At 41.7% G+C, this 14,754-nt stretch overlaps 1 protein-coding gene across 1 annotated transcript in view; it reads left to right on the top strand.

The window, feature by feature from the left end:
* The window catches only part of LOC136422130 (sodium channel protein type 4 subunit alpha B-like), a 96,501-nt gene that overhangs the window by 53,477 nt on the left and 28,270 nt on the right, over positions 1-14,754 (top strand). The window contains exons 3-9 of the mRNA XM_066409777.1: positions 5,834-5,914; positions 7,323-7,451; positions 9,310-9,401; positions 9,724-9,939; positions 11,444-11,501; positions 13,762-13,906; positions 14,094-14,219. Of these exons, the coding sequence (XP_066265874.1) occupies positions 5,834-5,914; positions 7,323-7,451; positions 9,310-9,401; positions 9,724-9,939; positions 11,444-11,501; positions 13,762-13,906; positions 14,094-14,219 (847 nt within the window). The remainder of the gene's footprint in view (positions 1-5,833; positions 5,915-7,322; positions 7,452-9,309; positions 9,402-9,723; positions 9,940-11,443; positions 11,502-13,761; positions 13,907-14,093; positions 14,220-14,754) is intronic.

The following is a 14,754-nucleotide window of genomic DNA, read 5'->3' as shown; positions in this document are numbered from 1 at the left end:
GCCAATCGGGTGGTCGCAAGGCTCGCAGCCAGGCCAGGTGCAATTGGGGTCACTGACCTTTAGGTCACAGCCAGGCCAGGTGCAATTGGGGTCACTGACCTTTAGGTCATATGAGGAAAATACCCAACGTTCTCCACAAAAATACCCTGCAAAATCGTATTTTGAAGTGATGTTTGCCAAAAGTGCGAATGGGGTTCTCTGAATTTTTTGTTCAATGTACCCCCATAGCAAATTTCAGGTCATATGGATGTATTTCCAGAGCACAGGAGGCCAAAATGTACGTTTTTGGTCAGAAAAACCTCACTAAAATCACTTTCAAGGTCAATATCGAAAAAATAAAAAATAAAGACCGGGGGTATTTGCCTACACTACCAAATTTCAGGTCATTTGGTCAAAAAATGACAAAGATGAATGGATTTGAAGATTTGACAGGACAGGAGAAGAAGAAGAAGAAACATGAGGAAAAACAATATGTTGAGCCATACTAGGTATGGCTAAACATAATAACAAAAAAAACACCATCAAAATATTGACAGGACTCAACAATCGAATGCTTACAAACAACACCGAAATACTTCAACAATGTAAGGATTTTTATGCAAATTTGTACACTTCTCGCCAGATGCCTGAAGACGAAGTAAACAAATTTCTGGAAACTGTTGACAAACCACTCATTTTGTCTCAAGAGGATAACGTAATGTTAGATAGGGAACTGCACGATATAGAATTTCAAAATGCACTTTCACAAATGAAGACAGGGAAAACTCCTGGATCAGATGGGCTAACTGTCGAGTTTTATCAAGCTTTCTGGGACATCATAGGCCAGGTGGTAATTGATTCAATTAGAGAAGGCCTAGAAAAAGGGGAGTTGTCATTATCACAAAGAAAAGCTATTCTTAAACTACTATACAAGAGTGGGGAGGAAGAAAATCTTGAAAATAGGAGACCAATTAGTTTGCTGAACGTCGATCTTAAAATATATATACATACATATACTTGCAAACAGATTGAAACCCCTTCTGTCAAAGTTGATTAATGAAAACCAAACAGCATATATCAAAGGAGCTGCATCACACAAAACATTAGACAACGTATTGATATTATGACTTATACAGAAGCAAAAAACATCCCTGGAATATCATTATTTCTCGATTTCAGGAAAGCCTTGGATATGAGCTGGATAAAAACCATCTACAAAAAATGTACAAGCGGAATTATTAACAATGGCTGGATTTCTGAATTTTTTCTTCTAGGACGAGGTGTAAGACAAGGATGTCCGTTATCAGCTATTCTATTTATGTTTGTAATGGAAATTTTAGCTTTATATATAAACCAAAATAAAGATATACTGTGAATTAGAATATCAGATGAATATAAATGAAGTTAAAACAAGTTGCAGAAGATACAACATTACTTCTAGCAAACGAGGGGTCTGTACATACTGCAATAAAAGCCTTGTCCTACTTCAGTAAAATTGCAGGACCTGAACTAAACCTGAATAAAACTCAAGCTATATGGGCGGGATGCTGAAAATTCAGGAAAAAACAAATACAAGGAATTTCTATACCCGAAACCCCAGTCAAATCACTAGGAGTATATTTTAGCGGTCCCCCGAAAGTGCGAAATGGAACGAAATGGAACGAAATGGAACGAAATGGAACGAAATGGAACGAAATGGAACGAAATGGAACGAAATGGAATGAAATGGAACAAAATGGAACGAAATGGAACGAACTTAAACATATGTAACATTATGAAATGAAACACCAGTAGATAGCGAAATATAAGGAACGTTGTAACATTCACAGTAGACCGGAACAGGAAGTAAACACATAATATAACGTGTATTATTTCTTGAATCTATCTGATAATATCAAATACAACGTTTTTGTTGCGTTTTCGTGGCTAGATTCTTCCCTGAAAATGGGGGCGCGTGCAAAGAGCTCGGCTGCTCTTCCTTGATTTTACCAACTATCTGCAAATGAATTGCTGAAAATAGCAGGGAAAACAAGCTAACGGAAGTGAGTATCGAATTTTCGAAGTAAGGACTAGATTATACAGAGAAGTTGGTGGTAACATTGCATCTCATAATTCACCAAGGGGGCATGACGCAAGCGTAATGTCATTATTCATACAGCGTGTTTGCGTGTTGTGTGAACCGTGAAATACATTTCCTGCATGCTCGTTCACACCATCCCTTTGTTTTGTTGTGAACAAGGAAGCAGAAATGTCTCCAGAGGTAGTTCCCAGTCCACGTCCGTGATTGAATGGAGTGTGAAATATCACATTGGTAACGCAGCGCAGAGCTGCATTTGCATATAATTAACGGAGGGGCCCATTCTCCGACAGCCGACCAGCTGAACAATTGGTTGTATAAAAATCGTTGTTGCGCATATATGCAAATGCTATGACTAGTTATGGACTAAAACCGTATGTAAATAAAACTGGGAAGTCGGAGTTTGATTTAACCTGCCGGTAGCAGGCCCACGTGCACAGTTCCGGTGCGCTGGCAACAGTGGCGGTTCATTTGCATGCGGGGCTCCATTTGCAACACGCAAACACGCTGTATAAAAATAATGAAATTACGCTTGCCTCATTCCCTCTTGGTGAATTATGAGATGCAATGTTACCACCAACTTCTGTATAATCCAGTCCTTACTTCGATACTCAGTTCCGTTTGCTTGTTTTCCCTGCTATTTGCAGTAGTTCATTTGCAGATCGTTGGTAAAATCAAGGAAGAGCGGCCGAGCTCTTTGCACGCGGCGCCCCCATTTTCAGGGAAAAATCTAGCCACACAAACGCAGCAAAAACGTTTTATTTACTATTATCAAACAGATTCAAGAAATAATACACGTTATATTATGTATTTGCTTCCTGTTCCCGTCTACTGTGAATGTTACAACGTTCCTAATATTTCGCTATCTACTGGTATTTTATTTCATAATGTTACATATGTTTTAGTTCGTTCCATTTCGTTCCATTTCATTCCATTTCGTTCCATTTCATTCCATTTCGTTCCATTTCGTTCCATTTCGTTCCGTTTCGTTCCGTTTCGTTCCATTTCGTTCCATTTCGTTCCATTTCGTACTTTCGGGGGACCCTATTTTAGTTACAATAAAAAAGGAATGCGAGGAGAATAATTGGCAACAAAAGGTCACCAAAATAGAACATATGTTAAATGTATGGAAAGGCAGAAATCTAACTTTATATGGAAAAGTGACGATATTGAAAACCTTGATAATGTCCCAGATAACCTATAGCGCTACAGCACTTGTTGTCCTTGAAAACGTTATTGTTAGACTAAACAAGCTATTTTACATGTTTTTGTGGTCTGGCAAGAGAGATAGAGTTAAAAGATCAGTTGTCATAGCAAACTACGAAAAGGGGGGACTAAAGATGATAGATATTAGAACACAAATCGAGGCATTACACGCTAGCATGATTCGACGCCTCATGAACAAGACATCAGGAGACTGGAAATTGATACCACACTTATATATGAACAGTTTTGGGGAAAATTTTCTTATCCTAAAAATGCACTTTAAAAACAAATCAAACTCTCCAAATATGGAGCACCTACCCCTGTACTATAAACAAGCTATACTAGGCTGGCACAGAGCGGGAGAGGGGATGTACCTGAACCTGCTACACCCGATGAAGTTAGGTGTAGCAGGTTCAGGTACATTCGATTCATCTTTGTCATTTTTTTACCAATTGACCTGAAATTTGGTAGTGAAGGCAAATACCCCCGGACTTTTTTTTCATTTTTTCGATATTGACTTGAAAGTGATTTTATTGAGGTTTTTCTGACCAAAAAACGTACATTTTGGCCTCCTGTGCTCTGGAAATACATCCATATGACCTGAAATTTGCTATGGGGGTACATTGAACAAAAAATTCAGAGAACCCCATTCGCACTTTTGGCAAACATTACTTCAAAATACGATTTTGCAGGGTATTTTTGAGGAGAACGTTGGGTATTTTCCTCATATGACCTAAAGGTCAGTGACCCCAATTGCACCTGGCCTGGCTGTGACCTAAAGGTCAGTGACCCCAATTGCACCTGGCCTGGCTGCGAGCCTTGCGACCACCCGATTGGCCAATTGAGTTAATAAAGTTATTTTGCATTTCTGCAATATGTTGTTTTTGGTAATTTCCTTCTTCTCCTGTCAAATCCTCATATATATCATTATGTATACTATGGAAAACTTCATTCTTTCCTGGGGTTAATCTTTTTCAATTCAATTTTGAACTGGGTTGATTATGCGCAAGAGTGTAATTCTGAGCGGATATTTTTCGACTGGTCTAGTTTACATGGAGATGGCACGGAATATCCCATTCTTGCAAGGGGAGGATTCTTTAATTATTCATTTCAATTTTGAGCTGGAGTGATTATGAAAAAGTCCATTTGTTAGTAGTAGTGTATTTATGTATGTGGATATGGTTTTGGACTGGTCCATATTGTGTTGAGGTGCTACTGGAAGACTCCATACCTGTATGGAGAGACTAATTGTTTTTAAACTCAATTTTGGACTGGATTGATCCATTTTTTTAGTGGAAGTATTTTAGAATGGTCCATTTTTATTTGGGACAGTCCATTTTTTGCATGGCGAGAAGTATGGCTAAACATGCTGTATTTACTCCATTATTGTCGGTAGAAACGAACAATACGTCAGCGGCTGTACAACACTCAAAACAATGGTAATTTGGCTGAAGATACGCGGCGGCTGTCTGTTATTTCTCAAGTAGAAGCTCGAACATTTATGAACGAACAACACGACCTAAAGGTCAGTGACCCCAAGCCCCGTGTACGTGCAGCTGGCGCGTAATCATTGAACGGGGGGACATTTGGAGGGAGATGGTTCAACCGTTGTGTATCCTTTCTTCAGCAACATTTTTGTAAGGGTGGTATGTGTCAATGTTACAGTACAGGTCACGAAATACGGACCAGAAATTGGCGGTACATTTAGCAGAAATTTGTGTTACCTTTGCAAAACCTAAGTTGGTTCGAAGAACTGTTCGCTGCGTAATGAAAACTTGTCTGGACTCTCGAATGGCGGAAATTCTTCCGCAGAAGAAATCTACATCTTCAGCAAGATTCTAATTGTTTACATTCTGAAATTTGCATGACACGTGTTGGTCCACACACCACTGGAAGAGCCCATTATTGTATGAGGGGGCATTTAAAAAAATTCAATTTTTGGCTTGGTTGATTATCAAAAAGGTCCAGTTTTTTTATGAATGTGGTTTTTAATGGTCCAGTATGAATATGGGTGCCTGGAAGAGCCAATCCATGCATAGGGTTTCAAATTGGGAGAGACCCATTTCTGACTGGTCTTCAATTCAATTATTCATTCAAATACCAACATTGCAGACATGCAACAAACGTTAGCCTCTATGCCACAGTCGCTTTTTTGCATGGAGAGGGAAATGTTGCATGTTGCATTTGCTCCCGCAAATGTTGCCTTTCTAGTTCTTCTCTAGCTCTGTTGATACAAAAATGGTGCAATTTTAAAGGAACGCCCGTGGCGTTTTCGAATGCAGGGTTATTGAAGCCTTTCAGACAGTGATCTGAATACGTTAGTCTGTAAAGTTTGCATTTCTGGCGATATTATTAATGTTACATCTAGCATATAACCCTAGAACCCCGTTCTTAATAATCCCGGTATTATGTTAACCTGCGGAACTAGGTGAAGTAGCGTTACGTCGTATATATATGTATAATGGCTGTATATTTCAATAAATTCCCTTTAGACGCTGTTGATAAATGTCATTTAATCGTCACTCTCAATAGAGATAAAGCAATAAACAATATTTAACTTGACCTAATCACGTGGTTCAGCTTGTTGGTGATGATGGCGATTCTGGTGAACTGTGTTTTTATGACGATGACCGCCCCACCAGAGATAACAGAGTAAGTACCCATACTACTGTGAGTGTTTGTTATGTCAGCCCGGGTTTTTCTGATTTTGTAGGCCAAAAGCACAATTATGAATTATTTTGTTGTATAACTTAAGAATGCCCAGCAGCACGGGCATATGGAATGGTACTTGTAAGTACTAGAGCTTGGCAACTGCATACCTCCGCCCGCCAAGTCCGCGTCAATGTAAACAATAATTGTAGCGTTTCCTCCTTTCCCAGGACAACTTTGTGCTATTTTGCTTGATTTCTATCTTAAAATTTTATTGCTACCTTAGTTACACAGGAAATAGCCATGGAATGTGACCTAGCACACCTCATGCTATTCTCATGTTCTCCATTTATATAATGTTTACAGACAGACCCAAAACTATGATGATATGTTCATAAGCTGTTGTATTTACCAACCAACCAACCAACCAACCAACCAACCAACCAACCAACCAACCAACCAACCAACAAGCAAGCCAGTTAACAAACCAACCGACAAATAAAAGAATGAATTAAAGAATAAAAAGAATGAATAAATAGATAAGTAGATAGATTGTAGATACATTTGGTAGGTGGATAGGTCTTGGCGAGACATCGAAACGATTTGGCCCCAAGCGACTTTCTATGATACTTTAGCGGAACTTCCGGTTTTGATGTCTCGTGTTCTGAACATATGGTCATGATTCCTGAGTGGTGGATGGCTCTTTGGAGGGAGAGTAAGCTTTTTTGGAACTGCAGGGGCCTATTTTGTACTGTTGCAGATATCGCTGATTGACAACGCATTACGTTGTAAATATGTAGTAAACAAATATGTAGATGATATGAACCCCACCCAGCATCATGGCCCATGATCACTCCCTAGAAATGTATGTGAGAAGAGGTGACTGCTGTGTATGTGTAACCATAGGCCTATGCATGTGTGAAGCGGTGGAATGGGTGTGTATGTGTCATGCGCCAGGTTGTGAGTATAGGTGTAAAGCGCCTGGTTGCGTGTTTATACAGCGTGTGGTTGTGTATGAATGTGTAGAGCGCCTGGTTGTGTGTGTGTAATGTATGTGTAAAATGCAAGTGCTGTATGTATGTAATTTGGCCCTCAATACCACGTGCCTATCTTAAAATGGTTTTGCCTGCGACGGGTTTTGGATAGAACATCGTATCCAGAATGCGTGGTTTGGCCCTGTTTTGTATATGCAGGATGCGACTCGGGGCGCACTCTTGATACGGGAGATGTTACTATGTGAGTCATATCCCCGATCTAGACCGATGTGAAGGTTTGCATGTCGAGTGATATTTCTGTATGAGAACTTTATGATATAAAAACAGTTGTTTTAATGTGGGCAGAATCACGGTAGCGTTGTGATGTGTTCAGTTTCTGTTTCAATACAAGTTTTGCGATAATCTCTCTCTTTCAGATACGTTTTTACCGGTGTTTACTCATTCGAGATGATTGTAAAGATATTGGCAAGAGGTTTTATTCTAGAGCCATTCACATATCTTCGAGACGCTTGGAACTGGCTTGACTTCATAGTCATACTTTTAGCGTGAGTATACCTTACTTTTCATTGGACGCTGACAGTGCAGAAGAGTTGTGTATGCTGCTCATTTTTAATTGATATCATATTTGAGTCCGCAAATATGCGGGATAGAGAAATCGCCTGCTGTTTGAAGTGATCAAATAATTTTATCCCACTACATCACCGATCGATATACATAGGAAATATTGGGTACTTATGTCATGTGACAAGTTGTCAAGTTTAGAAATAGGGGATTCGTGCGACAGCTGTACAAATGGCGTATGACATTTTTCGTAGGGTGGCATACAGGGTAGTGGTCCGATACAAGGTTCTTTTTTATGTATAGTAATGTTAAAGGTCTCATTCCTATATTACTCCGAGTCCGTGCTCCAAAAAATGAACGGCTGCATGAACATGACATTGTGTTTATATCGGTGGAAAATTCCCTTTCAACCAGCCCGACTGATCTCAAGGGTCAAACTGATGAAAGCTTGTTTGTAACAGAAGCAATGAACAGGTAAAGTTTGGCAGCCGCGCGCGGGGTCGGACGGTAAATGAATGACATTGGTGCATTTCTTATAGCTTTATTACGAACGGGCCCATGTAAAACACGTTTTATAACATGTAAGCCTATGGGGCGAAAAAAATCATGAATGAGACCTTAATTAAGTCCATCCAATTGCATCGTGTATACGTAGCATATTAAGAGCCCTGGAATATGTGACGCATATTTCGGCGTCACCTCGAAGAGAATCCTTGAAGTAGTGCTGAGTCATTATTACCCCTCATTTTCTTCATTCCTTTTTCTTATTAGTATAAGTTTTCCCTTTCTATGCCCCAACACGGACGACTGGATCTTTTTCTCATGTTTTGCTTTAGCTTTTCCCTTTTCTTGTCCTTCTGTATTCATCATTTTGTTTATTGATTCAATTCTGATGTATAAAGGAGGTCGAAATTCAATAAAAAAGCAGATAAGCCTGGTTAATATTGACAAAATCCAAATCGTTAGATTTTTGTTAGAGTACATTTTGGGTCGCACGATTTCCCCCACATCGGGCCAACCATCGTTATTATCGCACATCCCCTTTGAGGAATTAATTGACTACATTTTATATTGCGCAAGGGCTACACAGCTGGTGCATAAAGTTGCATGCTCGATCTCCACTCTGAGCTTATTATGGTCGTATACAAATCACAGGCTTATTACACAACAACCGAACATCACAGGGATGTCGTACGACAATTTTTGTTTTGGGAGTGTCGTGGGAGAATCGTGCCATTCGGCTAACTTAACGACATCCTTGTTATAGCCGTGAAACAACTCCGATAAAGGTATAGAATGGTGAAACATTGATTGGAGGTCGTACGGTTTCAACGGCGAAACATCAAACGGTGCTGAAATAAATAACATTGCAGCATTTCTAACTACATCTCCACGACTGTCCCCAATTATCTATCTCGGAACTATCGTACAACATATATGTAAGTGACGGGTGCTTATCAACTAGGATGCTTACAACATTAGACGTCTTCTATCCCCACAAAGACTTTTCTACTGGCGACAGATTTCCATACATTGTGGAAGTTTGCATATTTATATCCAGAAAGATTAGATATGCATCCTTTCTTAAAACTTAACAAAAACAGCCGCTATTTCAAGAAAGGCTTTCAGGTGATTGTTTCATTGTTATAGACTATTCAGTCTGTCTGAGTTTTTTCTTAACTTTGCACGCAGTCAAAACTTGTCATTTTCTTACTGGTATTCTAATTTACTATCTATAGCTCAAACCAGCGCAACTTCCATCTAACTAATAAGAATACTCTCCATATTTTACAGGTTCCGTTATCGTAGCTTTTACTAATACATGTTCATTTTCTTTTCCAGCTATGTCACCATGTTTGTTGATCTGGGGAACCTTTCTGCTCTGAGAGCCTTCAGAGTACTCAGGGCACTGAAGACTATTTCTGTAGTGCCAGGTGAGCATTCTGGAAATGAGGTGATCTATTGTTGAACTCACCGCACATCATGCCTATGATGCCTTCGGGTAAAGAGGTATTTACCTGGTGATGCCACTAAAAGTCAAGAAGCTACAACGGAATTCACAGATGTAACCTGTTAGCTGGGTTTCGCGTATGCTATATTAACAGCTTGCTATTATTACAGGCCCTCATAGTTGTATAGAAACTTTTCCTTCATTTGTAGTGCATGACTATGATTTATATAAAGAAGATACAACAAACATGAATCTAGATCCAACAAGACTAGTCAGAATAGCAAATGATGCGGTTTGTCTTACAGGTTTAAAAACCATAGTGAAAGCTTTGATAGAATCAGTGAAGAATCTTCGGGACGTTATCCTGCTGACAGTATTTTGCCTGGCTGTCTTCTCACTCCTCGCGCTGCAACTCTACATGGGGACTCTACTGAACAAGTGTGTGCGCGACCTACCGACAGACAATAACACATCATCCAATGTCACAGACGAGACGTACATGGCGCACATAAACAACGAAAGTGAGTTTAGAGCTTGAGTTATGTCTCCAGGGAACTTAATGGTTGTTAGTCAGAATGTAACCGTATTATTATTAAGAGATAAACATACAAAATACCCTTACTTACAGTAAAAGAATGAATATGATATGAGCTATATAGTTAGCCCACCCGTACGGCGTGAAGAACATAGTTTTCTTCGAAACAGGTTTTCAATCTGAACCTGATAATTTTATGAGACAAACTACCTTTTATTCTTTCTTTTTCTATTAGGCCTTATAGGTAATAAAATTCAGGTAATTTACCAAAATCATTACCTTCGCCTTAAAGGTTACGTTTTCATCAGTGTTCGTGTGTGTGTGTGTGTGTGTCCTTCCTTCCTTATATGTACACAATAACTCAAGAATGCCTGGATGGATTGTATTGATAATTGGTATGTGGATAGGTCTGCTTGAGACCTCAAAATGATTAGATGTAGGGCCTTCTAGCGGCTTGCTATGGTACTGTCGTGGATCTTCTGGTATTGATATCTCGAGTTCTGGACATGTCATTGTCGTGATGTGTTAGTGGTAGATAGCTCTCGGGAGGGAGAGTAATTTCTGTAGGTTTGGGCCCCTTAGCCGCATTTTTTATGAAACTACAGGGGCTGATTATACTTCCAACTTTTAAAGAGACTAACTCAAGAAAATGTTGACGAATCGTCATTGTTCTTGATATGTATGGTATGATTTACATTACCATATGCTAATCGTGGAAATGGGACAGTTTATAAATACGCTGCATTCGATGTGGGACTCAAAGATTCGACAAATGTAACTGAGAAAGAGACGAATACCGATAGATATTATATAATAAAAATGAAAGAAAGAACTGTAAAGTGTGGGAATTTCAGTCTTGCAGCATTTGGAGGGTAAGTGAATGTGGACGTCATCAGAAATAAATCATGAAAATTAGACACTCATTTCCATAATCTTTGGGGAAATGCTTCAAAAGCCTTCTTTGCTAAGATAAGATATTCATACTTTGAACAACTTGTGTTATTTGGATATCAAAGATGATGAAATGATGTAATTTGTGCGGACCTTATTTGCATAATCAATGAGTAAATGTACTACATGTTACCCGAAGAGTGTCTAGACCACTGCAATGGAAGAACACACATAACTTAAGTAACTACTCCAAAAGGTAAACATCCTTTGGCGAGTTCATGAGGTCGTTGAGGATGTATAACTGGACCTTGCAGTGTAAAGACATGACTTATCAAAAGGGCCGCTGCTTGTGTTGATGCAGTATAAATGTTAGTGTATCTCAAATAGTCAATTTTCCTTAACCACGTTTTGAAGTTATTTTTGTTTTAGCAGAAGGAATTGTTTCTTAAAATTTTTTCTGAATAATCTCTTTTGATATCGAGGCATAGAAGCCCATGACACGCCATTTGTATGGATTTACACGTACCAGCTTATACATGTGTACTTAATATACGTCTTCTATTAATTTAGCCAATGTAATCTTTATAAATGTTCTATAGCCAACTGGTACTATTACAACGGGGAGTGGCCTCTGTGTGGAAACGCCAGCGGTGCAGGGTAAGTGTCCTACAATCAGGGGTGGGTACTGGGTAGGTGTGTCAGTGGTGGTGGGTGATGAGTGTGTCAGTGGTACTGGATAGGTGTATCAGTGGTGGTGGGTAGGTGTGTCATTGCATGGTGGTGGGTGAGTGTGTCAGTGGTACTGGGTAGGTGTATCAGTGGTGGTGGGTAGGTGTGTCATTGCATGGTGGTGGGTGAGTGCGTCAGTGGTGGTGGGTGTCTCAGTGGTACTAGGTGAGTGTGTCAACGGTGCTGTGTGTGTCAGTGGTGGTGGGTGAGTGTGTCAGTGGTGGTGGGTGAGTGTCTCAGTGGTACTGGGTGAGTGTGTCAGTGGTGCTAGGTGAGTGTGTCGGTGGTGGTGGGTGAGTGTGTCAGTGGTACTGGATGAGTGTGTCAGTGGTGGTGGGTGAGTGTCTCAGTGGTACTGGGTGAGTTTGTCAGTGGTGCTAGGTGAGTGTGTCGGTGGTGGTGGGTGAGTGTGTCAGTGGTGGTAGGTGAGTGTGTCAACGGTGCTGTGTGTGTCAGTGGTGCTGTGTGTGTCAGTGGTGGTGGGTGAGTGTGTCAGTGGTGCTAGGTGAGTGTGTCAGCGGTGCTGGGTGAGTGTTTCAGTGGTACTAGGTGAGTGTGTCAGTGGTGCTGGGTGAGTGTGTCAGTGGTGCTGGGTGAGTGTGTCAGCGGTGCTGGGTGAGTGTTTCAGTGGTACTAGGTGAGTGTGTCAGTGGTGGTGGGTGAGTGTGTCAGTGGTGGTGGGTGAGTGTGTCAGTGGTGGTGGGTGAGTGTGTCAGTGGTGCTGGGTGAGTGTGTCAGTGGTGGTAGGTGAGTTTGTCAGTTGTGCTGTGTGTGTCAGTGGTGGTGGGTGAGTGTGTCAGTGGTACTGGGTGAGTGTGTCAGCGGTGCTGGGTGAGTGTTTCAGTGATACTAGGTAAGTGTGTCAGTGGTGGTGGATGAGTGTGTCAGTGGTGGTGGGTGAGTGTGTCAGTGGTACTGGGTGAGTGTGTCAGTGGTGCTGGGTGAGTGTGTCAGTGGTGCTGAGTGAGTGTGACAGTGGTGCTGGGTGAGTGTGTCAGCGGTGCTGTGTGTGACAGTGGTGCTGTGTGTGTCAGTGGTGCTGGGTGAGTGTGTCAGTGGTGGTGGGTGAGTGTGTCAGTGGTGGTGGGTGAGTGTGTCAGTGGTGCTGGGTGAGTGTGTCAGTGGTGGTAGGTGAGTGTGTCAGTTGTGCTGTGTGTGTCAGTGGTGGTGGATGAGTGTGTCAGTGGTACTGGGTGAGTGTGTCAGCGGTGCTGGGTGAGTGTTTCAGTGATACTAGGTAAGTGTGTCAGTGGTGGTGGATGAGTGTGTCAGTGGTGGTGGGTGAGTGTGTCAGTGGTACTGGGTGAGTGTGTCAGTGGTGCTGGGTGAGTGTGTCGGTGGTGCTTGATGAGTGTGTCAGCGGTGCAGTGTGTGACAGTGGTGCTGTGTGTGTCAGTGGTGGTGGGTGAGTGTGTCAGTGGTACTGGGTGAGTGTGTCAGTGGTGCTGGTTGAGTGTGTCAGCGGTGCAGTGTGTGACAGTGGTGCTGTGTGTGTCAGTGGTGGTGGGTGAGTGTGTCAGTGGTACTGGGTGAGTGTGTCAGTGGTGGTGGTTGAGTGTGTCAGTGGTGCTGGGTGAGTGTGTCAGTGGTACTGGGTAGGTGTATCAGTGGTGGTGGGTAGGTGTGTTATTGCATGGATGTGGGTGAGTGTGTCAGTGGTGCTTGGTGAGTGTGTCAGTGGTGCTGGGTGAGTGTGTCAGTGGTGGGTGAGTGTGTCAGTGGTACTAGGTGAGTGTGTCAGTGGTGCTGGGTGAGTGTGTCGGTGGTGCTTGATGAGTGTGTCAGCGGTGCTGGGTGAGTGTGTCAGTGGTACTGTGTGTGTCAGTGGTGGTGGGTGAGTGTGTCAGCGGTGCTGGGTGAGTGTGCCAGCGGTGCTGGGTGAGTGTGTCAGTGGTGCTGGGTGAGTGTGTCAGAGGTGCTGGGTGAGTGTGTCAGTGGTACTGGGTGAGTGTGTCAGTGGTGCTTGGTGAGTGTGTCAGCGGTGCTGGGTGAGTGTGTCAGCGGTGCTGGGTGAGTGTGTCAGTGGTACTGGGTGAGTGTGTCAGCGGTGCTGGGTGAGTGAAATGACAAAGAATAATTGATTGAATGATCATCGAAACAAATTTGACACCAAAACATCGTACTATTCATGTTTTTATTTCTGTTAGCAAGTGCGATATACAAAAAAAAAACAAATATTTACTTGCAGACAATGCCCCGCCGGGTACACGTGCCTTCCAGGAATAGGGACGAACCCAAACCATGGCTACACAAGTTTCGACACTTTCGGCTACGCGATGTTATCGTCCTTCCGCCTTATTACGCAAGACTACTGGGAGAATCTCTACCAATTGGTAAGATGATTTAAACTTTGTAAAATTTGACAGTAAAGCTCTATTTACCAGACGTGTCTCGAGATAGCAATAATATGCCTAAATATTGTCAGATGGATTGAACGTTTGTACTTTGTATCGTATACAATGGTCTAGGATAAAGTTTGTCCTGAATTCTATTCTATTACATTCTATGTTTCATTGACAGATAATCCGGGCGGCTGGTCCGTGGAACATGCTGTTCTTCATCTTAATCATCTTCCTGGGTTCCTGCTACCTCATTAACCTGATGCTGGCCGTTGTGGCTATGTCATACGCGGATGCGAACGACAACGTAAGGCTATAGCTTAACGGCTACAGATGACTTACTGTATTTTCCGACGTATATACAGCATCTATGGTGCATTTAAAGGAAACTTATTTGGACATTTCGGAGATATGACAGTGCTACAGTTGCTTGAGTAAATCTCACTTTTTTCGCTTTTCTTTCTTTCTTACTTACATGAACTAACACACTGCCTCGACAAGTGTTTGGTGCAAGCAAAATCGTTTTCCGATTGGCGAATTGGTTTAAACATGTTTTTAGGTTTTCCACGACGGGATCAATATTTTCAAGAAAATCATAGTTCAATGATCATAAACTCTAACGGTCTTAGATCTTTGCCTGTTCATAACAATGGTTCCATAGTAAGTGTAATAGATACCTGTGACCATGATACACGCTGTGCTAACCAAGAATTGACTTGGTTATTTCTGCGCATGCCTCACCACTGACTACTAGACCTTTACGAAATACGAAATGAATCAAGCAACTGAATGAATTCTCACGGAAGTCAGACGTTTCAGATGGCACCCACTCTCTTTCACCA

The sequence above is a fragment of the Branchiostoma lanceolatum genome, chromosome 16 (genome assembly GCF_035083965.1).
Source record: "Branchiostoma lanceolatum isolate klBraLanc5 chromosome 16, klBraLanc5.hap2, whole genome shotgun sequence".
In the NCBI taxonomy this organism is placed as follows: domain Eukaryota; kingdom Metazoa; phylum Chordata; class Leptocardii; order Amphioxiformes; family Branchiostomatidae; genus Branchiostoma; species Branchiostoma lanceolatum.
The sequence above is the reverse complement of the archived record's forward strand: the minus strand, read 5'-3'. Positions and strand labels throughout refer to the sequence as shown.